The following is a 24873-nucleotide window of genomic DNA, read 5'->3' as shown; positions in this document are numbered from 1 at the left end:
GTATATATATATATATATATATATATATATATATATATATATATATATATATACATACATACATACATACATACATACATACATACATATATATATACACATATATATATATATATATATATATATATATATATATATATATATATATATACACATATATATACACATACATTATATATATATATATATATATATATACATATGTGTGTGTTTGACTTAAATTGTAATTGTAATCTATTAATTTTATGCTAATTTGTTCTAGCAGAAGTAATTAAATAACACGTATGCATTTATTGATCTATTAAACAATGAGAATAGTTGATTAGCATCATCGTCAACATCATCTACTTTTTCTTCTTTATCTTATTGTTATTATTATTATTCATATGCACTGTACTGTAAATGCTGTAGCTAACATCTGTTGAAATGAAAAGTAAAGATCCCTCAGAATGTATGATTATGCTTTGAAATTTAAAACTTGTTTAAAAGAATTGAAGACAGTTTTCTAACGTTTTTTTTTTTTTTTTTACTTTGTCCGCTAACATGAGAATGTAGGTGTAGTTTGTGACTTATTTCTTCTTACATTTACTTTAGTTTCTGAAGAACAAAGAGAAGAAAAAAGTTGGCAGACGTGGTGGGTCCAATCGCTCATCAGTCTTCCACTTGTTTCCCACTGACTTGGACAGACTTGTTCATTGGTTGTCAAGGTTACACTGGTAGAAGCCTCAGAACAATCGAAATAACTTTTAAAGCCATAATATCAACAGCTGGGTTTTATTGGTTACTAAATATACTTGTCACCAGAGAAACCCTCACCTAGAGAATTTTGCCTGGAACTTGAGCAAACAGTGAGATAATGTGAAAGCACCAAGTAAGAAAAACAGCTCTACTGAAGAGTGAGCTATATTTGTACATGATCCTTTCAAACTTTTGTCTTTTCGAATTCCTTTAACATTTCAGAAAGATCACCAAAAGCGAGAAGTACAAAAATAAAAACTTCTGTTTATTATGAGAACCTTTTCTTTTGCTTGCTTGTAAAAATTTTATTTATGTCATACAGCATTGTCATGTAGGAGCGGTGTTAACAGGCTTTCGTGCAGTGAGGTTACACACGTCATACTGAGGTCACTGGGGTAAGTCATGTTAAGTATGTTGTTGAAGTGTCATTTAGAAGTGGCCTTAGATTTGCTTACCGATGAGCAGGGGTCATGTTAAAAAGTGATGTATAAAGTGTCAGAAATGCTTAATTCTGAGAGCAGTATTTCCAGAAGCAGACTGTAAAAAAACAATTGTTAATAAAATGTTAGAATTTGATATATTTTTGTATAGTATTGCTTTCACAGAAAAGGAATGGTATATGTGGGGTACATTGAGTTTTTCCTGTTTAATTGCAACTTACCTCTCTTGTTAGTTTTCTTTGGAGTTGATGGCAAAGACTTTTTAAATGCCTTTCCATTCAGGAGTTTGGGGTCCATTTGATCAGTGATAGCCCTTGTTAAAGCTCCTTTGCTGAACACAGATGACACTGTAGTTGATTTCAGGCTGCGCTCTGGGATCTACAGTCATGGCAAAATATTTGATTAGCAATACTTGAAAAATAATACTTTATTATATTCTTTAATAAAAAAAATAAAAATAAAAAAAAACATGTTGACTTGTAAAGACAACAGAGGAAAACCTACCAATTTACTCTTTTTTCCTGAACTTCGACTGTTGCTATTACCTTGAAACACATCCAAAACAGAATCCAGTTATCCCATTAAAATCCTTTTTTTCAGTAACTCATCCTGAAGCCGATTGTTTAGAGAAAATTTCATAAATAAGAAAGACATGCACTTATAACAGTGAGAAATTAATATCATAGGGATGGTAACCTGAACGTGTATCTTAAGTGTACTGATGTATGTAAATACAAAGCAAGATTTATTTATATTAACTTTTATAGTAAGACTGTTTAGTAGTTTGCTTTACAATAATTGTTATGGAAAATAATCAAATAACACAATTTTCAAAATATTTTTCAAGTATGATAATGATTATTGGTAAAATACTATTCACCACAATTTGCAGCAAGAATGAACAACTATTATAAATCAATCTTTTTTCACTTACCTCTTGTTATGATGGTAAGACGGCTGTTCAGTGTCTTTTGAAGCTCCTCAAGGGCAATGAGCATATGTAGAATTTTCTCTCGTCCATCTGGTGTGCTGCTAGCTGAATTTATCGTACCACCTTTGGTCCCTAACAAAGTCTGGCTTGCTTTATTTGAATTAACAGTCAGTGGTTTGTGAACACTGCTCTCTTTCATTGTAGTATACTTCTCTATTTCAGGATCATCCATTACAGAGCCCAGGTTAAGATGACTATCCAATTGACTGTTTGCTGAAAATGTGTTTTCAAACCGATCAGAATCAACTGGAAGTGAAGAGATCCTCAGTGTCCCACCTTCACTATTAGATGCTGCCAGTATTTTGTCCAGATAATGTGGACTGCTTGTGGCTTTGTCTAAGCTACCTGAAGGTCCAACAGGAACTGCCATTTCCTGTTTGTCAAAATATGTAGTCATATCATGGATGTATGGGCCACTCGTCCAAGGATTTGTCAGTTTCTTGTCACCTTTGAGTTAAAATAGGATATTAAACATATCAGTACTTCTGGTCTCAGCGTATGACTTACATTGCTATTTTCACTGTTCATGAACATGTACTCCATTTAAAAATTCCTTTTTATATTTCATTAACAAATGTATTGGTTCAAGTAACCATAAGTGCTTTTCTTCATACCAGGAGACAGAGATAAACAAGTTGCATCATAAAATATTGCAATACTGCACATTCAACATAGAAATCATTACAAAGGCAAAGGTTATCACAAGAAAAACTATTAAACTATATCTTAGATGTTACCTTGTAATGATGCATGTTGATGTTCTGTTGTTTCTGAAGTTATCGGTGCAGCATCCAAAGCTGGAGCTAAAATCAAAAGTGCTACTAATGCCATCAATTTCAGCATGCATCCTTTCTGCATCTTGGCTTTGTCTTGGTTGCTGTACAATTGCAACTCAAGTTTTTTAGGCTTTTACACGCAAAAGGTACGGCCCAGTACAGAGTTTAATTGTCTTGTTATTAAATAGATGACTTATATCATCAATGCAATACACACACTTGTTGTTCTAATGCGCCCCTACAATGAGAAGGCTTGTCGAGTGTGTGATGTCTATTGCGTACTGTTGCTGCAAAGTCAGGCCTCGACGTCTCTACCATCATGCAGGTGCTGTCAAGCCTTTTAAATCAAGTGTGGGCTAGAGACCTGCCTTGGCAATGACCAGTCTGGACAAATCCTCCTTCTTATCATGGAGTGGCGTCTTTGTGACATTTAGGACTGTGTTTGGTGTTGGGGCCTTCCATTGTAAAGAAGGCAGCAAGCAATGGGCCCTTCTGCGTCAGAGCCGCTTTCTCCTTTGGCCCCTGTGCAAACACATTAGGAAATGCCCTATCACTGCTTATACAGCAGGTCTCCTGGTCACTGTCCGCTTCCACATAGACAATGGGAAATGTCAAAACTAAAGATTATATTTCATACGTCTATGCAAATACTTTCAGAATCCAGAACACATCCATACTGTATGTGAATGCATTAGCACAAAGTAGCATAAAGAGCATGTAATTAAATATACATCAAAATGATAAGTGGATTTTTTTTTTTTTTACAAATGTGTCTATTATTACAATATTTGTAAGGGACAGTTTATAGATGTGATGACCTAACTGTGTAAGTACAATCAATAATGTAGGCTTTTCATATTCTGAAATGTGTTCAATTTAGGTGAGAAACTGATTGCAGGTTTTTTTATGGTGAAGTTAATGGTACCAGAAATTCCAGTCTCTATTTGTCTGGTTCTCTGATGTCAGGAGCGAGGGATGCGGAATCTGGGCTAAGCAGACGACAGAGGAGACAGAATCACAGCACTGGATGAATGGACGTTTAGAAAGCCAGTTGCTGGGAAGGCACCACTTAACCTGCAAGCATTCAGTAGCTGATCCATGTATATTTAAATACTGACTCATTCTTTCACGTGTGTGTATCTGTTTGCATGTTTTTGTCCCAGTACTTACGTGGGTATTGTATAACTCATTCTTGTTCTTTATTTCAATTCCTTGGTCCTATATTTAGCTCAGTGGGAATAAAGTCTCCTGAAGTTCTGCCTGTGTGCATATTCTTTTTCTTCTTTCTGTAAAAAAAATATTTTTGAAGACATTCATTTTATTTGAGGTACTCGTAAAGTCAAAAGGCCATTAATTTGCCATCAATTTACATAAATACTTTAAAAGGTAACTGAGATTCTTTGTAAAATTGTGGGGTGACAGACAGACACAGAAAAAAATAAAGGATGGATAAAAATGTCCCTAAAAAAGCTAAATTAACACTTGCTAACATATATTGTAACATTACATGTTGTACATAAACATAAAACAAAATAAAAGCAAGCATGTACTGGATTCAACGTACAAATGCTTTCATAAGTTGTAATGGTTTGTTTTTCCACAGAAGCAAAACAATCAATCCAGTTCCTGAGTTAGGGGGTTGAGAATTCTAAAGATGAGACTCTTTTTAGTTTCCATGTGTTTTGGATTTATGCTCTGTGCTTTTCAGTTACAAGCTATAAAAATATAAAAATATTGCAATTTGTACATATAGTGTTTGAATTTAGTATAGTATAATTCTATTATGTTTGTAGCTTTTATATTGTGTACTTTTGAGGGAAATATCACATCTTTGTCATTTAAAGCATTTTCAGAGAGTAAAAGTTTTTAAACAAGCATGCAGTCACTTTCACCAACATGAGCAAAAAAAAAAAAAAGCTGATTTGAGACAATATCTACTCTTAAAAGTGCTATACAATAAAAATACATATTAACATTTTTTTTCCAGACACCATTATCCAGAGAGGCTTAGAAAGGTTCTCCATAGATTTTAGATTTCTCCATAGATAAGACTAGGTTAATAGATTAGTAACAAGAAAGCTGCAACCTAAAATCCTTTTGGACAAGAGCTAGTACAATGAGTTGGTACAATGAGTTGGTACACCCCCCCCCCCTCTAATTTTATTTTTATTATTATTATTATTATTATTATTATTATTAATAGTAGTAGTATAGTACTATGTGTGTATGTATGTGTGTATGTATTATTTATTTATTTTTGTTACCGAAGCAGAGAAAAACGCATTGCTCTAAGGTTCTTTAATGTTTTATGGTTTTCTTGTATGTCCTTTTTCTTGTATGGATCTTAAAATTTGTGGGTTGAGTGAAGCTATTCTTGAGGATTCAAGGAAACATTGTGAAAAGCAGGGGTTTAACTCAGGGTTCCTTCTCAGTTTTATAGACCAGCATCTAGAGGGAGCCAGTGTGGACCGAAAACAAGCTGTTCAGCTGGATTCTGGATCAGATGCAAAAGGTCCACAGGGAATCTCTAGACTCCAGAGCACTCCTGTCTGTGCTGCTCCTTTGTTCTTGGCAAAAATTGTATATTCAGATGTTTATATTCAATCTTTGCTATCTAGTTAAAGGTATAGTTCTCGATCGTATTTGCTAAATGTTTTATAGCATCCGTTATTCCAATTTCACTAATGGCAAGTGGTTTCCGTTAATTAAACCTGCAGTGCATAAGCATGGTGATAGATGGTGCTATAATACCGCAAATTGCACCTGAAACTCACTTTTTCTTTTGAGGGAGAAGTACAGAAGCAGGACGGCCACCGGGCAGTGGTGTAGTGTGTATCTTACATTCCTGCCAGGAAACCTGCAAACAAGATTTCGTGATCATGTGAGAACAGGAACTGGTGATATTGCTACAAAGATGGATGGAAGGGAAACCTTGATGATACAGTCATTGAAGTGATGTATTACATTGTGCCCACCAAATGAAAACAGTATAGAGTTGTATAGAGATCTATAGTTTTATATGAAATTAAATAGCCTTTCTGTTATAGCGGTTCTGATACTGTTACTCTTTAATGAAGGTGATTAATACATTTCACAGTGTGATGGATGGTGAAGTTATTTTTTTTTAAAAACTTGTACAAATTTATAAATACAATTTAAAGTATGTCCTTTATTTTATGACACATATCTGTCAAATAAATGGATGATGTTTTTTATGAACTGCCAGCATGTGGAGAAACAAAAAATCAAGAAAAGATGGAAAAGTGATGGACAGAGCAGAGGAGGAGAAGGTCAGAGCTCAGAAAAGAGCGATTTGTTTTCAGTGAAACTTGAGAGCCCACCCCCACTTACCACCAGCACAACCTACAGCAGAATCAATTACCACTTGTGAGGATGAAACTAAAGCCATGCAACACAGTAAGGGCATGACCCAAGGAGTGTGTGACTGAGGGTGTGCATGTGTCTGCAGGTACGATATAGAGAGAGAGAGAGAGAGAGAGAGAGAGAGAGAGAGAGAGAGAGAGAGAGAGCGAGAGAGAGAGAGAGAGAGAGAGAGAGAGAGAGAGAGAGAGAGAGAGAGAGAGCGAGAGAGAGAGAGAGAGAATGTATAATGATATTGTATAATGTTTTATAAATGTATGTTTTATTGTTCTGAACAATTCTAAATCAGTTTTGGTCACTAATATCCTTGATACCTATTTTACAAGAAATCCATCTGTTCCTTGAGTGTGTGTGTGTGTGTGTGTGTGTGTGTGTGTGTGTGTGTGTGTGTGTGTTTCTCCTCCACTGCTGGGTGCTGAGGACAGGCTGTGTGTTGTCACTCTACACCTCGAGGACACTGTGGCTCACCAGAGGCCAGTGTGGTTCAGCATTGGTTTGGAAACGTCTGAAACCTCTAACCACAGGAGCACGCCGGCCACCCAAGCTGTCAGAGCATGGGCAATACCAAAATAAACTAGGGCGATGCCATTCCACATTCAGAGCAATGCCAGGCACACAGATCCTACAATGTGTTGTCTGTAGTATTCACAAGAAGTCTGTTTCAGTTTAAAATGTCAATAGCTTCACTTTACATGTCTAATTAAAGCCTGAAGCATCTTTAATTATGATTCATGATTATTATGATTGCTGTAACCCTGGATTATACATTATGAAAGCAGTTTTAATAAACTAATCTAATTAGAATTGACTGTTATAAGGAGTTATTTGGGCATTAGTGCAAAGTCAGTGAAAGCCAAGAGAGAACATTCTTTTCACAAAGATTACACACATTTTTTTAATTGGAGCTGTGCTTTATACTGAAACATTATTTCATGTGTTGTTAACGTTTGATAATTAGTTTATGTAACATAAAGATGACTTCCAATGAATGTAGACAGTTTTTTCAGACACTAATAAATGCACCCTTTTCAAATCCACTACACTTACATTTGAGGCATTTGGGAGATTTCCTTATGCAGAAAAACTATTGAAGGTTTAAGGGCCTTGCTCAAGGGCCCAGTGGTGGCAGCTTAGTGGCACTGGGAATTGAACTTGTGATCTTCTGATCCAGAGGCCAATGCTTTAACCACTGAGCTACCCCCTCCCACTACATGTGACTGCCTATTACACCCCATCATAACAGTTTCATGACACATTCAAGTGCACAATATTCACATTCACTTTTAAAGCAATTTAATCTGAGCAGCTGTCAATTTAATGGTCAGCATCATGACAGCCACGTGTCTTTTAGCTCTGAGGAGAAAGCCTCAAGGAGGAGTAGAAATAGAGGGCTGAAAGGAGAGGAGCAAACAGAGCAGAGGGATAAAAGTGTGAATGGGTCCTGAAGGAAATCAAGGAGGACAGTACAAGTGATTGGTTACTATTAGCAGACTCTAATGGGTGTGACATCGATAAGGACTGTAACTTGATCATGTTTTTTAGTGCTAACTGCTGCACTCCCGTCGAGCCATCAATCATTATCGCACTCGGACTGGATTCCTTAGCTTGCTAAATATTTAATAAGCTTTTAAAAAGAAAACCGGCAGAAAATGAGCGTAAGAGTGAAAAAACAGAGAGAGACTCAGATTTTGTCCTATTTAACTTCTTTTCTTCTTTCCAAAGCACCTGATACATTTTCTCGTTTACTTTTATTATTGTTTGCTGGATGATTTTATTGAGGAAGAAATATGCATGCATGCAAATCTTATGTTGTCCTCTTCCATCTATTTTTCTGCTGAACCCAAATCAGAATTAGTTCTATTAGTTTATAGATGCGTAAAAACACCTGGCCATCCAAGCTGACAAATGCTTTTAATTACAGATTAGTGACATGCTCCCAAAGTCACAGGACACCCGACACTTCTCTAGTTTTACTGGATCCATAATTAAAGTATATATTACTGCACATGGTGTGGTTTCAGGTGACCAGAGGTGAGATCTGATGCCTGGAGCTCTGGTTCTATATCAGAGGGCCCATTAGCAGGTATGAATTATACATTCTATTCCAACATGTGCATAGAGATGGGGAAAAAAGGGTAAGTGATGAGGCAGAGTGAACATTAAGTCAAGTTCTAAGCAGGTTACTGAAAAAAGGAATGAGAAAAAAAAACATTGGGCTTTAAAAACTTCTTAACCACAACCTGTTACAAATCAGATTAAACAATTTTATTTGAATATGAATCAACACTGCTTGTCCCCTCAGGACTGGATCACTCATGTCTCTTTTGTCTTCTTTGTTTGTTTGTTTGTTTGTTTGTTTGTTTGTTTGTTTGTTTGTTTGTTGTTAATAGCAGGTATTTTAAATTTTTTGCTTAGTTTCTTAGAATCTTCTGATGTGGAGGTTGCGACTTAGTGGTTATGGCATTACAACTTCGGATCCAAAGGTGATGCCTTCAAATCCCAGCCACAACAAGCTGCCACTCCTGGGCCCCTGAACAAGGCCCTTAACCCTGTAGCTGCTCAGTTGTATGAATGATATAAATGTAAGTCACTCTGGATAATGGCATCTGCGAAATACCTTAAATGCACTGTAAATGCTCAGTATATCCTAGCTTCAGATTATGTTTCAATCTAAAATGACCTGGCTGGGGTGTACATTACTCATTCAAAAATAAAAAAATAAAAAAATAAATAGTGGAAATTTCAGTCTGTGATGGATAAAGTGATCTGTCTATCCTTTATAAGAGATTAAAAAAAAAAAGGAAGAAGCAAGAGGCAACTTAACTTTTTTTTATTTTTTTTGTAAATCACATTTGGTAAACTTTTTCTTGGAATCAACAAATATACAGTTATCACTAAAGTTATGGTTTACCAGGTGTTCAGATTCAGAATGGACAGTCTAATTATGAGCACACACACACACACACACACACACACAAGGAAGATTTTGATATGGCAGTTTGCAGATTGTGTGTAAAAGTATAATCAATATTTATATAAAATATTCTAGAATAATATAAAACAGTAAATACATTCTGATTTAATTAATAAAATAAACATATCGAACTATAACAAATATATTTTAATATAATAAATTACAAATAAATGTAAAATAAGTATGCATGTTAAATTGCATTTTTAATTATAGAAGACAATAAACAATTGTCTTCTCATTGCTTCAAATTGTTACACAGTAGAGGAATGAACAACATGAAAGAACTCAGCATGGACAATTGCGGTGCCAATACAATCTTCCAAATATTTCATCAATTAGTTGACAAAGATTATTTTGTTAAAACTTGCCACTTCTTTTTAGAACTTTTTGCATATTTTTGCTAATTTTACTTATTGGCTGTTGTTCTGTGCTGCCATCCTGTGGACAATAAAACTCATTATATACATAATCGATGTATTAAATGGTGCAATATGAGAACTTGGTGACACATTAGATGCTCACATTATTAGATTTGTTTAATCCATTTTAATTGTTGCTCGCTGGAATGCAATCTCTTGCTGAAGTGTGACTATGTTCATTTTTATCTACTGAATTATTGATTTAGATCAGATGATCTAGTTGTAAGTTTTTTTGTCAGAGTTTTTATGACTAAAGGATTAAAGAGGCTTTTTACTTGTCACATGTACATTTACAGTACAGTCAAATTCTTTCTTTGCATATTCCAGTGATGTTGGAAGCTGGGATCAGAGCACAGGGTCAGCCATTATTTAGTGCCCCTGGAGCACAAAGGGTTAAGAGCCTTGCAAAAGTGGCAGTTTGGCAATTCTGGAGCTTGAAACCCCCTGACCTTCGGAGCAGCAACTCAGAGCCTTAACCAACCAGCTTTCACTTCTCTACCATGTATTGAGAGTTATCTAGTATTTTCTTTACCCTATTTATCTTCTGTTATCAGTGTACTGTTGTCCAGATCTAATTATAGAAATTCAGTAATGTAGCATTAATTAATATTATACAAAAAAAAAAAAAAAATAGTTACTACTTGTTTCCACATGACAGCCTTGTATCTTTGTAGCTCATTGTTGTTGTCCATTTCTTTTTTAAACCTTGACTGGCTATATACTGACCATATTTTCCTCTCAAAAGATGTGTAACACCCCATATACACATACAGTAAGGTATTAGATCAGTTTATTAGTGTATACGAATGTTATATTAATGTGATCAATAAGTAAAGGGTAGTTAATTCACCATGATTCACTATTACATTTACAGTAATTACCTGATTTATTGAAGAACTTTTAATTTGTTCCAGCATAGTTACCTACATGTTGTTGAACAGTATTCAAAAAAAGTGCTTGTTGACCAACTTGTCTGTCTTTTTAGTTGAAAATGTTGGAGAATGTTGATATATAGTTATTTTATGATATTTTCTTTATCATATGTATATTTCTGTATAATGCAACCCAAATAAGGAATATCTTTAGCACTATAAGTTAGTGAATATGTTTATAACCTCCACAATGCGCTTTGGGAGGCAGAGTGATGACCTTCAGTTGGGCAGGGAGATGAAGCAAAATCCTCTGCTGGGCATCATCCTGTATGAGCAAGGAGGCTGAGAGATATATAGAGCAATATAGAGCCGGGCAAAGAAAAAATAAATGCTACACCCATATTTCAGGTCTAATGTTTTATTCTGAAATATTATAGAGAAGAAATGCCTTGGAACATGAAGCTGTACATTGTTTTACATATTTTAAATGTTTTACTAACATTATCTTATTATCTCATTTATAAGATAAGATAGAACTTTATTAATCCCGAAGGAAATGTTGGTACCCGAGACTGCTCCAACAAAGAATGAGTTAATAGTTATCATCTGTGTGACTCTCTATTTTTATTTTTATTTTGAAGACTAGTTTAGCTTCTATCCTTATATGTATATGCATGTGGCTGTATATAGGTGATGTTAACCCTTCAGGTTAAAAACACTCATTTATTTAGTCTTTTTTTAGTCTTATTTTGGCTTCTCCCATTAGGGGTCGCCACAGCGGATCATCCGTCTCCATGCCCCCCTGTCCGCACTACAGTCTCACCACAGTCCTATAAACTTTTCCTTCCACTCTTACAGATACTCTGCTATCACAAATTACTCCTGCCACTCTACTCCACCCACTCCACCCTGCCTGCACTCTTTTCTTCACTTCTCTAACACACTCTCCATTACTTTGCACTGTTGACCCCAGGTACCTAAACTCCTCCACCTTCTCCACCTCTTCTCCCTGCAATCGCACCACTCCACTGCCCTCCCTCTCATTCACACACATATACTCTGTCTTACTCCTACTGACTTTTATTCCCCTTCTCTCCAGCATGTACCTCCACCTCTCCAGGCTCTTCTCAACCTGCTCCCTACTCTCACCACAAATCACAATATCATCCACAAACATCATAGTCCAGGGGGACTCCTGTCTGACCTCGTCCGTCAACCTGTCCATCACCACTGCAAACAGGAAAGGGTTCAGAGCCGATCCTTGATGCAATCCAACCTTCACCTTCAACAAGTCTGTCGTTCCTACTGCACACTTCATTGCTGTCACACTGTCCTCATACAATAATGAGTCTGTGGTGCTCTTCCTCGGCATGAAACCATACTGTTACTCACAGATGGTCACCTCTTCTCTCAGTCTGGCTTCCACTACTCTTTCCCATAACTTTATGGTGTGACTGATCAACTTAATTCCACTGTAGTTACTGCAGGTCTGCATACTCCCTTATTCTTAAAGATCGGTACCAGCACACTTCTTCTACATTACTCAGGCATCCTCACACCTTCTAAAATCTTGTTAAACATTCTTGTTAAAAGCTCCACTGCTATCTCTCCTAAACATCTCCATGCTTCTACCGGTATGTCATCTGGTCCTACCGACTTTCCACTCTTCAACCTCTTAATCGCTGCTCTAACTTCTTCCTTACTAATCCTATCCACTTACTGCTTCACCATCCACACACTATCCAAACTTCTCTCTCTCTCTCGCTCTCATTTTCCTCATTCATCAGCTGCTCAAAATACTCCCTCTCTCTTCTCAACACACTCTCCTCACTAGTCAACACATTACCATCTCCATCCTTAATTGCTCTAACTTGCAGCGCATCCTTCCCAGCTCGGTCCCTCTGCCTGGCCAATCGCTACAAATCATTTTCTCCTTCCTTAGTGTTCAACTTTTCATACAGCTCCTCATCTGCCTTTTCCTTTGCTTTCACCACATCCCTCTTTACCAGCTGCCACATCTCCTTGTACTCCTGCCTACTTTTCTCATCACTGTCTATCCCACTTCTGTTTTGCCAACCTCTTTCTCCTTATGCTCTCCCGCACTTCCTCATTCCACCACCGTCTCTTTGTCTTTGTTTCTCTTTCCAGATGTCACACCAAGTACCTTTCTAGCTGTCTCCCTTATCACTTCTGCAGTAGTTGCCCAATCATCCAGTACCACTTCAAACCCATCAAGCCCCTGTCTGACCTCTTTCCTGAATCTTACACTACAGTCTTCCTCCTTCAGTTTCCACCATCTTATTCTTCTTTCAGTCCTCACACTCTTCCTCTTCTTCTTCACCTCCAAAACCATCATACAGATCCGATGCTGTTTAGATACACTGTCCCCTGCCAACAGCTTACAATCTCCAATCTCCTTCAGGTTGCATCTCCCACATAGAACGTACTCCACCTTTGTGCACCTTCCTCCACTCTTATACGTCACCCTATGACCCTATTAAAATTACGTTGTTCTGTCCACTGTGTGCGTACTCTCCACAAAGTGACAGACAGCTAAACAGGTTTACTGGGCACTCAAAGATTAAAGATGACAAGGACATGGAAGTAAAGTTCAATTATTTTACTTGTTTGTCTTCATCACTTGTTTTTACAGTGCTTTTCCACTTACTTTGTAATACTAAAAACACAAGAAAACTTTCTTTCAGTTTACAGTTATATCGGTCACAAACACTCAATACCATAAGGTAAATATTGCATGTGAAAGCAGACGGCAGTTATATATCTTATCATACAATAAATCATGACAAAATATACAGCCCTAACCATTCACAATACATTAAATATGTCAGGTCTACTTACAAACATAGCTACTTCAAGGCTCAACTCAGGCAGATGCTGCAGATTCACCAGAGGCCCAACTGAAGCCTCTTGCCATGCCAAACATACTTCTAAAATGGCTGGTCTCACCTAAGACTAGCCATGTGACCAACCCCAACCAATAGGAAAACAGGAAGAATTAAGTGAGCTGTCTGCTTTCTCCACACAATCAACAGGTGGTGCTAAACACTCTACACATACATGAAACCAGTGACATCACATACGTATTCACCACTGCCATTTCCATCCTTTTAGCAGAATCTTCCACCATCTGTCCTTCCACATTCCTTTTCTTAAGACCATACCTACCCATTACCTCCTCATCACCTTTGTTCCCTTTACCTACATGCCATTTAAAGTCTGCCCCAATCACCAATCTTTTAATCCTAGGTACACTTTCTACCACTTCATCTTATTTACTCCAAAATTTTTCTTTCCCCTCCATCTCACAGCCGACTTGACATTTATCATCACCCCTTCACTTCCAATTTCACATTCATTACCTTATCAGAAACTTCACCTCTACTACATTTTTACTGTACTCTTCCTTCAGAATCACCCCTACACCATTGGTCCTTCCATCCACACCACGATAGAACAGTTTAAACATATTTACCCGCCCTTGGGAACGGCACTAAGAGTGCACTGGCTTGTGCAGCCCTAATGGCTCGGTTCATACATTTATTTAGTAATTATTGAAATTTTTTATCACATGGGTTTACTGTAAAATACAAAATAAAAACTTTTGTAAAGTTACATGTAGAAGAGACACATACTGAATACAATTCATTCATTAAATAAAAAAAAAAAATATATATATATATATATATATATATATATATATATATATATATATATATATATATATACAGTAAAACCCACATTGTACGAGCATAATTCGTTCTTAAAAATTGCTCGTAGGTCCATTTGCTCGTACCTTCGAACTGATTTCCCCCATAAGAATGAATGTAAAAGCGATTTAATCCGTTCCGAGATCTCATTCGATCGCTTATTTCTGCACTTAAAAAGTATTTGTAGCCTATTTTAACAAACAAATACACCGCAAATTACCATAATGTAAACATAATTTAACACTTACTCATGTGGTAGTGGTTGATTGCGGTTGAGACGTGCACCACGCTCGGTTTCCATGGTAATTCTATTTACTTTCGTTTTCACAGCAGCGTTACTGATTTTCTTGGGAGACATTTTTCAAGATTTTTAGTGAAATAAAAATATAAAACTAAAAAAAGTTTTTGCTGCACTAAACAACGAGAGCGACCGAGTGATACTTCATCAACTAAGCGACTGATGCTTCCTTCTGCCAAAAATGGGGAACCGACAGCGTGGGTTTGCTCGTATCTCCGTTTGCTCGTACTATAGCTTGCTCGTGCAACGGGGTTTTACTGTATTTATATATATATATATATATATATATATATATATATATATATATATATATATATATATATATATATATATGTAATTTTTTTCCTTCATGACTCCTGCTCCTATTATTATGTGCTCTATACAGTATGTTATCTGGGTTGTCAAAGCTGCATGCACATGTGCTTGATTGGTGTGTCTTTCTGGTGCAGGAATATGTAATTGAGTCACAGACTTAATCACAAAGGTTTTAAAGCTCTTGAAGGTCTCCTTAACACAATGACAGCATATTCTAATTAACAAGTGCTCAAAAAATGAAATCAATAGAATGAAAGCAGCAAAGGGGAATTTAGCTCATCACTAATTTTCTATCGAATGCCATTTGAACCAATAACCTCAAACTACAATTTGTCACATTCTAACAATATTCAAAATGTGTTTTATTGTGTTAAAATGTTAATTTAATTATTATTGTTTAAAATTACACAAATGACATATACTGTTAACTAATAAGGTAAATATAATATACTTATAAGCTATTATAAAGTATTTTTGTTTTAATATAGTCTGTCATGTTTCTTGCACTTTGACAGTTAGTCCCCCCTACCTTTTTTATGTTCTCACAATGTTGTCTCTCTCAGAATCATCATATTCTAGATTTTGTTCATGTATTATTTTGTTCATGTAGTTTTACATGTATTATTACAGTTGTTTAAAAAAAAAAAAAGCACTTCTGGCTAAATTATATGCTTCTAAAAGCCTAAATAAAGTACTCTAAAGCTCTACACTGTAGAGAAAAAAATTGCTGTAAAAAAACTGCCTCATTCTGACAGTAGCATGCTGTTTTTTAACTACAACAGTAAATTCACCTATTAAACAATGCATTCTGAATAATTTAGTTTTTTTTCGAGAAGGTATAACCGGTACACATTATACAGTTGACACTCAGAGACTGTGTCTGAAATCACACCCTACACCCTCATTCACAATTCCCTACATTAGTTTACTAGTATAGTCCACTTGACAAAGTGAATAAAAGCAAATGAGTGAATTCAGACACTGACGAACACCTGCTTTTAACAAGGAGAATCACTAAGGGAAAGAACGAGAAACAAAACTACAACTGACATACAATCACAGTCTTAGACGAAATCAAACAAATTTTAATAGAGGATGATTAAACAACTGCAAAAACTGCAAAACCAGCTTAACTTATTACAGTTTGACTTTATTTCTGTCAAATATCTACTAAATAAAAGGTTTATATTTGATTGAAACATTTTTATTTGACCTCACCATTTTGGAGATCAGTGCTTGCTTTAGTTTGGCTCATGACCCTTCACTATTTAACATTCGATTTTTTTCTTTGTCTGTTGTCGCTGTGTTTGTAATACATACAGTGAGGAAAATAAGTATTTGAACACCCTGCTATTTTGCGAGTTCTCCCGCTTAGAAATCATGGAGGGGTCTGAAATTGTCATCGTAGGTGCATGTCCACTGTGAAAGACATAATCTAAAAAAAAAAAATCCAGAAATCACAATATATGATTTTTAAACAATTTATTTGTATGATACAGCTGCAAATAAGTATTTGAACACCTATCTATCAGCAAGAATTCTGACCCTCAAAGACCTGTTAGTCTGCCTTTAAAAATGTCCACCTCCACTACATTTATTATCCAAAATTAGATGCACCTGTTTGAGGTCGTTAGCTGCATAAAGACACCTGTCCACCCCATACAATCAGTAAGAATCCAACTACTAACATGGCCAAGACCAAAGAGCTGTCCAAAGACACTAGAGAAAAAATTGTACACGTCCAAAAGGCTGGAAAGGGCTACGGGGAAATTGCCAAGCAGCTTGGTGAAAAAAAGGTCCACTGTTGGAGCAATTATTAGAAAATGGAAGAAGCTGAACATGACTGCCAATCTCCCTCGGACTGGGGCTCCATGTAAGATCTCACCTCGTGGGGTCTCAATGATCCTAAGGAAGGTGAGAAATCAGCCCAGAACTACACGGGAGGAGCTGGTCAATGACCTGAAAAGAGCTGGGACCACCGTTTCCAAGGTTACTGTTGGTAATACACTAAGACGTCATGGTTTAAAATCATGCATGGCACGGAAGGTTCCCCTGCTTAAACCACCACATGTCCAGGCACGTCTTAAGTTTGCCAATGACCATTTGGATGATCCAGAGGAGTCATGGGAGAAATATAACTTTTGGGTCATAATTCCACTAAACGTGTTTGGAGGAAGAAGAATGATGAGTACCATCCCAAGAACACCATCCCTACTGTGAAGCATGGGGGTGGTAGCATCATGCTTTGGGGGTGTTTTTCTGCACATGGGCCAGGGCGACTGCACTGTATTAAGGAGACCAGGGCCATGTATTGCGAGATTTTGGGGAACAACCTCCTTCCCTCAGTTAGAGCATTGAAGATGGGTCGAGGCTGGGTCTTCCAACATGACAATGACCCGAAGCACACCAGGATAACCAAGGAGTGGCTCTGTAAGAAGCATATCAAGGTTCTGCCGTGGCCTAGCCAGTCTCCAGACCTAAACCCAATAGAGAATCTTTGGAGGGAGCTCAAACTCCGTGTTTCTCAGCGACAGGCCAGAAACCTGACTGATCTAGAGAAGATCTGTGTGGAGGAGTGGGCCAAAATCCCTCCTGCAGTGTGTGCAAACCTGGTGAAAAACTACAGGAAACGTTTGACCTCTGTAATTGCAAACAAAGGCTACTGTACCAAATATTAACATTGACTTTCTCAGGTGTTCAAATACTTATTTGCAGCTGTATCATACAAATAAATAGTTAAATTATTTGGAAGGACTTTTAAAAACATTTTCTGCACAAAACCTACAGCACTATTTACACACAGATATCAAGAATCAGCACATATACTCAACAATAATGACTATTAATACATTTTCATGATGTAATGGATGCTGGGTGCCAGAATTGTACAAAACTCCCAGCATGCATTGCAGCATGAAAAAAATATTTTAGCTAAATGTTCTTACTTTTCCTTTATTTGCTTTTATTTTGATGTCAGCAACATCTGACCCTAGGTTTTTTTTTTTTTGGCATAAAGCTGTACTTACTAAACATGACAAAAAACAAACAAACACACTTTTAAATTTCAAGGTTTATGAGCCCAACTTCAGCAAACACTGATCTTCATCATGGTGACTTCGAATGAACGCACCGAAATTGAAAGGTTTGACTGGTTAGTAATAATTGAAGTTGGTAATGCTGTTTTTTGGAGGTTGTTTAATCATCTTCTGCTGAGATCATGAGAGATTTAATGTGTTTTCTTTTCAGTTGATTTCATCTTTGGCTTTGGCTGTAAGTTGTGTTTCCTCTTCAGGAACTCGAGCTGCATCAACAATGCTTTGGGAACGCTTCCTTATTGTCCACGCTCTGAATCACGCGTGTAATCAGTCCAATGGAATGCGGCATCACCGGCGGGGTGATTTCATGACCAGTAAGCTATAAGAGCACATGGAGTGAAACCAGTGCTAGCTTCTGCTTGTTCAGGAAGCACTATGTGTGTGTATGTCCAAAGAAGAAATTAAAGCAACTGGTAAGAGAAAGCACTCTTTTCGTCCGTTATGTTTGGCTTGTTTGGGGGGAGGGAGCCAACTGTGCAGATTGCACTCACATGTCAATGCGAAAGCTCCGCTCTTGCAGAGCAATCTTTGAGGCCAGTAAGCTCGACGAGCACTTTTACCCCCACGCCGGCGTCTGCTTTTTTTCCCGGACCTGCACACCGAGGTGTCCAGGTCCTGAGCTAGGCCTTAATTGGCCTGCCTCTTCAGTCCAAAGGTCTCTCCAGATTCTCATATAGCCAGATTGAAAGAGTGCGTTTATTGGACAATGACCCGAGATGAAGAGACACTGGCTGGCTATCTCTCCTCTGGTGCTGCCCTATAGACCCCAGCACTGCCCACCAAGCCCATTCGTACTACCTTGGTGCTGGTGGAAAGGCTTATGCCTCAGCAGGTCAGGCAGCAGGCTGTCTGCACACAATGGCAGCTGTGCTGCTAAGTTGGCCTGAGCAGGCTCTGATCATGGAACAAGAAGATGATACTCTCTTGAGGAAGGAGGCCATCAAGGTGGTCCCTCCATCAGACAGAGAATCCGGGTTATCCAGCTGGTACTTCATAGTTCCCAAAAGGACGGAGGGTTGTGTGTCCTATATTGCATCTACGTCAGCTGAACCATTCACTTTTGCAACTCAGGTTCAGGATGCTGACCCTGAATCAGGTCATGTCCCAAATCATGACCCCCTTGCGGGGCAGTCGCTGGGTAAAGACCCGTTGGTGACACGTACCTCCGGTACGATCTAGAGTGCCTGTGTGGGACTTGGCCATTGTCTTTTAGGCCCTGTCAGAGCCTCCCTTTGAGCTATTGACCAAGGTGCTTTTGAGGTTCCTCACAGTCAAGACTATGTTCCTCCTAGCCATCTCCTCTCTCAAGAGAGTAGGGGATCTTCAGGCTCTCCCTATGGCCCCTTCTTTCTTAGAATTAACTCTAGGCATGGCCAGTGCCTTCAACTAGCCTACATCAAGTACGGTTCCAAGATACCCTCGTTCATCCTACAACCTGTTATGCTCCAGGCATTCTTCCCTCCTCCTTTTGAGGCCCCAGAACAGGAGAAGCTTAACCAACTCTGTCTAGTACGAGCACTGGACATATACATCCACAGAATGGAACTGTGGAGGAAGTTGGAGCAGCTGTTCGTCTGCTATGGCCCTTCAAAGAGAGATCTCGCTGCAAACAAGCAGATGCTCAGCAGATGGATTGTGGATGCTATTTTATCCTTGTATGAGTCCTCTGGTCTTCCCGCTCCTTTTGGTGTCAGGGCTCACTCAACTCAGAGTGTCAAGTCAAGTCAAGTCAAGTTTATTTCTATAGCGCTTTTCACAACAGACATTGTCTCAAAGCAGCTTTACAGAAATCAACAGTCAAGATGAATGGTGTGCATTTATCCCTGATGAGCAAGCCAAGTGGCAAGACTGTGGCAAGGAAAAACTCCCTTAGATGTTGTGAGGAAGAAACCTTGAGAGGAACCAGACTCAAAAGGGGAACCAATCCTCATTTGGGTGACATCAAGAGTTTGATCATAAATCTTTCAACAGTGTGGCAGCCTCTTAGGCTTTGTCCTCTGGAGTTTTTCTCCAAGACATTTTCAATGCTGCGGAGTGGTTCACCCTGCTAACCGTTGTCAAGTTTTATAGCCTTGACCTTAGGCTTACACCTGGCCCCTTTGTCCGTCGACCTATCTCTGCCCATCCACATTAGGCAGGGTTTGGTCAGTCTGTCGTTATTAGACTCTTATTCCCAAAGCGTTGTTGGCGTAGCTCAAGTTTCTTAAAGGGAAACATATGTTACATATGTAACCATGGGTCTCCGAGGGGATCATGCATATCCATGCCACACTGCCTGCATCCCTTCCTTCACTTATCAGAAGCTAGCGCTGGTTTCACTCCATGTGCTCTTATAGATTCCTGGCCGTGACATCACCCTGCCGGTGAAGCCACACTTTCCATTGGACTGATTACACACGTGATTCAGAGCGTGGAGATCTCGGAAGCGTTCCCAAAGAATTGTTGATGCAGCGTTTAATTCCCTCTGGGATTTTCTTTGCGCTTGTTTCTCTTTCCTTCAGTGATTCTGCTCATTCACAGGTGTTCAGCACTAATGCTCAATTATCATTTAATTAGTTACTTCATTATCTTATTAACTTTACTGCTTCAGTGTTACTTCAACACAGTAGTGTGGACACATATAAGTGACCTTTTAAAACTGAGGATTTTGCTGTGGGATTAAAGGGTTTAAATTTGTGAAATAAAAATATATTTTATTATGTGAAATGTATATTATCCATAATATACTGTACATTTAATTTACAGGAAAAAAAAAGTAAAAAAAAAAAAAAAAAGGTTTCCAGGAAACCTGCTGCCAGTAGTTTACGGTAAAATAAAATAAAATAAAAAATATTTAAAAGCTAACAGTCAAATTCCTGGTGTGTTTTGTGGGTTACCATTGTGCAGGAGAGTAGAGTTTAAGTCAAGGACAGACAGGGTAATATTGTTATTACAATATATTGTTATTATGTTGCAAGTTGCTTTATTTAAAGACAGAAACTTTGTAGTTGCTGATGTAGTAAGACTCTCTTCGCTAGTTTTAATCGCTCATGAATGTATTCTGATGTTATCTGCAAGAGATTTTACTTGAATTGATGCTTTTAAAGATTTTGCATAATTCGGTAGGTTTTTCTTTGGTCATCTAAGGAACATCAGCCATCTTCGTCCGTTCCTCACATCTAATTCCACAGCTATTCTTGTACATGCTCTAGTTACCTTGCACATTGATTATTGTAACTCTCTGTTTGGGTTAATTTACAAACTCCTTCATAAACTTCAATTGGTCCAGAACTTAGCTGCCTGTATAATTATTAGAACCTCCTCATTCAAGCATATCTCTCCTGTTCTCTATAATTGACACTGGCTTCCTGTTAAATATCAAATAGAGTACAAGATTCTGCTTCTTACTTTTAAAGCTCTTTATAATCTTGCACCCTCATATCTCTCTGACTGGCTTACTAAAGCATACTCTAGGATCTTCTTCATCTGTTTATCTTGTTGTACCTTCTGTTTATTTTGTCACTATGGGGTTTAGGGCATTTAGTTGGACTGCTTCTCATCTTTGGAATACTTCACATCTATTCAAGAAAGTAACTATCTGACCACTTTTAAATAATGTTGTATGTTGTTTTTCTTGATTTTATGATTATCTCTAAATTTGCTGTAATAAAATAAATAAAAATAAAGCTGTAAAGTAGATAACGTTAAAGAACTATACATTTAACAGTACTGCAGCTGCCAGTATTTTACTGTTAATTTGCAGGACAATTTTTAAAGTGTTATAGAAGAGGCATCTCAAGGCTTCATTCAGCATTTCTTATATTCTCATTCTTGGCTAGACAGTTATATTATCTGTCCTGCTTCTGTTTCTCTATTTCTCTTTATGAATAAACTTTGAGCTCTATTAAGATGACAGTCATCACAGTGATTTATGGTACACATTTAGAGAAAAGAGTGTTCTCCTTCAGTGACCTTACAATCACAGAATACCGTTAAACCCATTTTCAGAAACAAATGGGTACACAAAATGGAAACACCAGGCACGGAGAAATAAAAAAGAAATGTTTTTGTTCCGAAAAAAAAAAAAAAAAGCATTGATTAGATTTAAAGAGTACTGTATGTAAATATGTAGCTAATATGGCACTTTGGTGTAAACTTGGCTCAACCAGATCATTAGTTTCAATGATTTGTTTGTCCATCTGTGGAAATATGTGCATTGATTCTTTCCTGTCAAAGACTTGTTCAAAAAGATTCAGTCAAAAAGATTCAGTTAAATCTACACAGATCCAAAAAGGTGATATAAATCTAAATGAATAATAGAGGTTGTAATACAACACAACTTTGCATAGTATGTAATTGATCTGCAAGAAAAAAATAATAATTTGGGGCAGTCTGTATATGACTGTCACTGATAAACCCATCAATGATGCAAAGCTGTGTAGTAGCACGTGGATATAATCTATATGAAACACTACAATGGCTCAGTGATATCAAGGAACATTCCCTAACATTTGCCTCGACTTTCTGTTTTAAAGTGTAACAGCTGCAACACTGGCTACATTTCAATTTTATTTCCTTAAGTAACAGATCAGCACTCGGATGGAAATACGTCACTGACCCTGCTTTTCCGCACAGTGCATACAGATGAGTAAAGCCTAAAAGTATAAAATGCAGTTTCATTGCAGAGATTCATTGTGTGCACACACTTTTTATTTTATGTGACACAGTGCAAAAAGCACAAACTATTCTCTAAATTGCGTGCCCACATGAAACTTGCTGCACAATATTCATTTAAATGGAGATCTCTGCTATTTGCGCCTGGTAACCTGAGCTTTATGCAGACCCTCATGGTTGCATTTATCTAGCAAATGTAGCAAAGGTATTACTAATGAAAAGTTTTCTGATTTGCTTATAATAAAGCAAACATAACAGATTTTTCATAATTTTACTTTTATGTCTGGTTTTATGTTATATTTAAAGGAAGAAGTAATAAAATGATTGAATGAAACTAATTGCACTGATGATTTATGCAAGTGTGTTTGTATTACAGTATTAATTAGGAGAAGTCAGACACAATGGAGCATGATGTTACATATAAATGCAGCCCCTAGTTACTGTGCTTCCTCAACCATTATCAGTGGTTTAACATTTTACCAATTTACAGGAAATCCTAGCAGGCCAGCTGTTATCTCTCAAAAGCAAAGAAATATAAACATCAGTTCTAAAACCATGTAAATTACCAGGTCTCACCAGGAATACACAGTTACAAAAATCACCACTATATTCTCCTTATTTGATCCTGTTACATTTTGGAATCTTTCATTTATTTTGCAGTCTTTATTTTAGATTATTTTAGCTTTATGTAAGATTTTGATTCATCTGTCTTTTATTGCCAGGGCATAAAGGTATATATTTAAAATAAATATTTTTTTCCTCTCGTACATCAAACTAGTGCTAGTATACTATAGAACTGCTAACAGGACAACATTGCAAAAAAAAAAAAAAGTGTATTATGAACAAATAAACTGTAACCCAAAAAAATCTAGAGACTATAAAACACTAGAACTAATCTCAAACTGAAGATAAATAAAAGGGAATTTAAATAGAAAGAAAACAATAACCAATAACTGATATTAAAAAATATATTTTTACATTTAAAACTCATCTTTAATGTCACAGTAGACCAGACAGTAACAGAGACTATTATTTTTTTTTTTAGCTATTTTAGTAATAAAATCGAAAGTTGTTTTAAACAATGTTTATTACATTGAATAAAACATTGCTTTTAATACAGCTACAGTAAGGATCTATTTTTTATGAGGTATACATATTTTATTTAAACAAGAGACTACACTTTTAGACTAAAGGCAGATATATTATTAAGGAATTCATCTTATAAACCAGTCTTTTTAAACAAAATACTTAAAAGAAAGATCTTATTTATCAGCCTTATCAGCCTCCTCTCTATATATATACATGTTCTATTTATTATTCTTTGGCAGTCTAAGTTCTTGCAGTCTACTTACCGTATTACAGAAGGAAATATGTTTATTTCGTTCCAATCCACAGCATTCTTGGCATACAACACTATTTGGCCAGCTAATTGAAAGCCCCCTGAGACTGGTGCTGGTATTACAAGCAGGCAGCTTGAGACTGTTATCACGGGAATGATGCATAAGCCAAGAACAGTTGGTCCCATGGGAGTGATGATGAAGAACGGAGGCAGGCAGGCCATGACAGGTAAACAAAACACTCACCCCATAGTCCCTCCAGTGCTAGACTGACCCTGTCCACAAGCCAGTGGTGTGAGACCAAATGTAAGCATGATAGGGAAGCAGTAGGTGTAGCATGAACAGTAAAAAGGAAAAAAAAAAAAAAAAAGGTTCATAATCAGATACAAGCCAGTAAATAGCAAGAGTAAGGAAGAGCAAGAGAGGTTCTTAATACGCTTTATAATTATGATCACTTCTGTGTCTTGTGCAGATAATGGAAAAACATTTTGTTTTACATTTCAAGATTTATTAAAAAATAAATTAAACATAAAATTTAAAACGAAATTTCAATTAACAATTTTACAACATGTTAAAATCAAAACCAAAGTTAAAATGTGTTATAGCATACGTTGCTGGAAGTTTTCTTCTTATTTGTTTAATTTGTTTCAGTGCTTGTTGTTGCTTCCTCATCAGCTGTGTTGTACGTAGTTTATACTTGTTATTGTTTACTAATCCTTTACCCCCAGTAACAGAGATTTCCTGTCAAATTTTCTTTTATAACAGGATGAATCCTTGTTACTGAGAGCATTAGGTCAGATATTCTTCAGAATTCTGTAGATTTATTTGAAGGTCCATCGTGCTAGAAATTGTTTTA

At 36.9% G+C, this 24873-nt stretch overlaps 2 protein-coding genes across 10 annotated transcripts in view; one reads left to right on the top strand and one right to left on the bottom strand.

Moving 5' to 3' along the window:
• LOC310715754 (chloride intracellular channel protein 5) overlaps positions 1 to 24873 on the top strand; it is a 161418-nt gene that overhangs the window by 74717 nt on the left and 61828 nt on the right. The window lies entirely within an intron of this gene.
• urp2 (urotensin II-related peptide) lies at positions 248 to 24299 on the bottom strand. Of its 5 annotated transcripts, none has more exons than XM_083522470.1 (8): positions 24033 to 24299; positions 5720 to 5802; positions 3871 to 4231; positions 2907 to 3467; positions 2113 to 2616; positions 1683 to 1723; positions 1400 to 1556; positions 248 to 1275 (listed from the first exon to the last, which is right to left on the bottom strand). In XM_083522470.1, the coding sequence occupies exons 4-8, from the start codon at positions 3025 to 3027 to the stop codon at positions 1244 to 1246; spliced, it is 855 nt and encodes a 284-aa protein (XP_083378596.1). In that variant the 5' UTR covers positions 3028 to 3467; positions 3871 to 4231; positions 5720 to 5802; positions 24033 to 24299; the 3' UTR covers positions 248 to 1243. The 5 variants fall into 5 exon arrangements, with proteins under 5 accessions (XP_083378596.1, XP_083378595.1, XP_083378597.1 ...); XM_083522469.1 differs by having other exon boundaries at positions 2907 to 4019; positions 4116 to 4231; XM_083522471.1 differs by having other exon boundaries at positions 2907 to 3929; positions 4116 to 4231.

The sequence above is a fragment of the Silurus aristotelis genome (genome assembly GCF_946808225.1).
Source record: "Silurus aristotelis genome assembly, chromosome: 20".
In the NCBI taxonomy this organism is placed as follows: domain Eukaryota; kingdom Metazoa; phylum Chordata; class Actinopteri; order Siluriformes; family Siluridae; genus Silurus; species Silurus aristotelis.
Note: the sequence above shows the minus strand (reverse complement) of the source record. Positions and strands in the feature narration are given on the sequence as shown.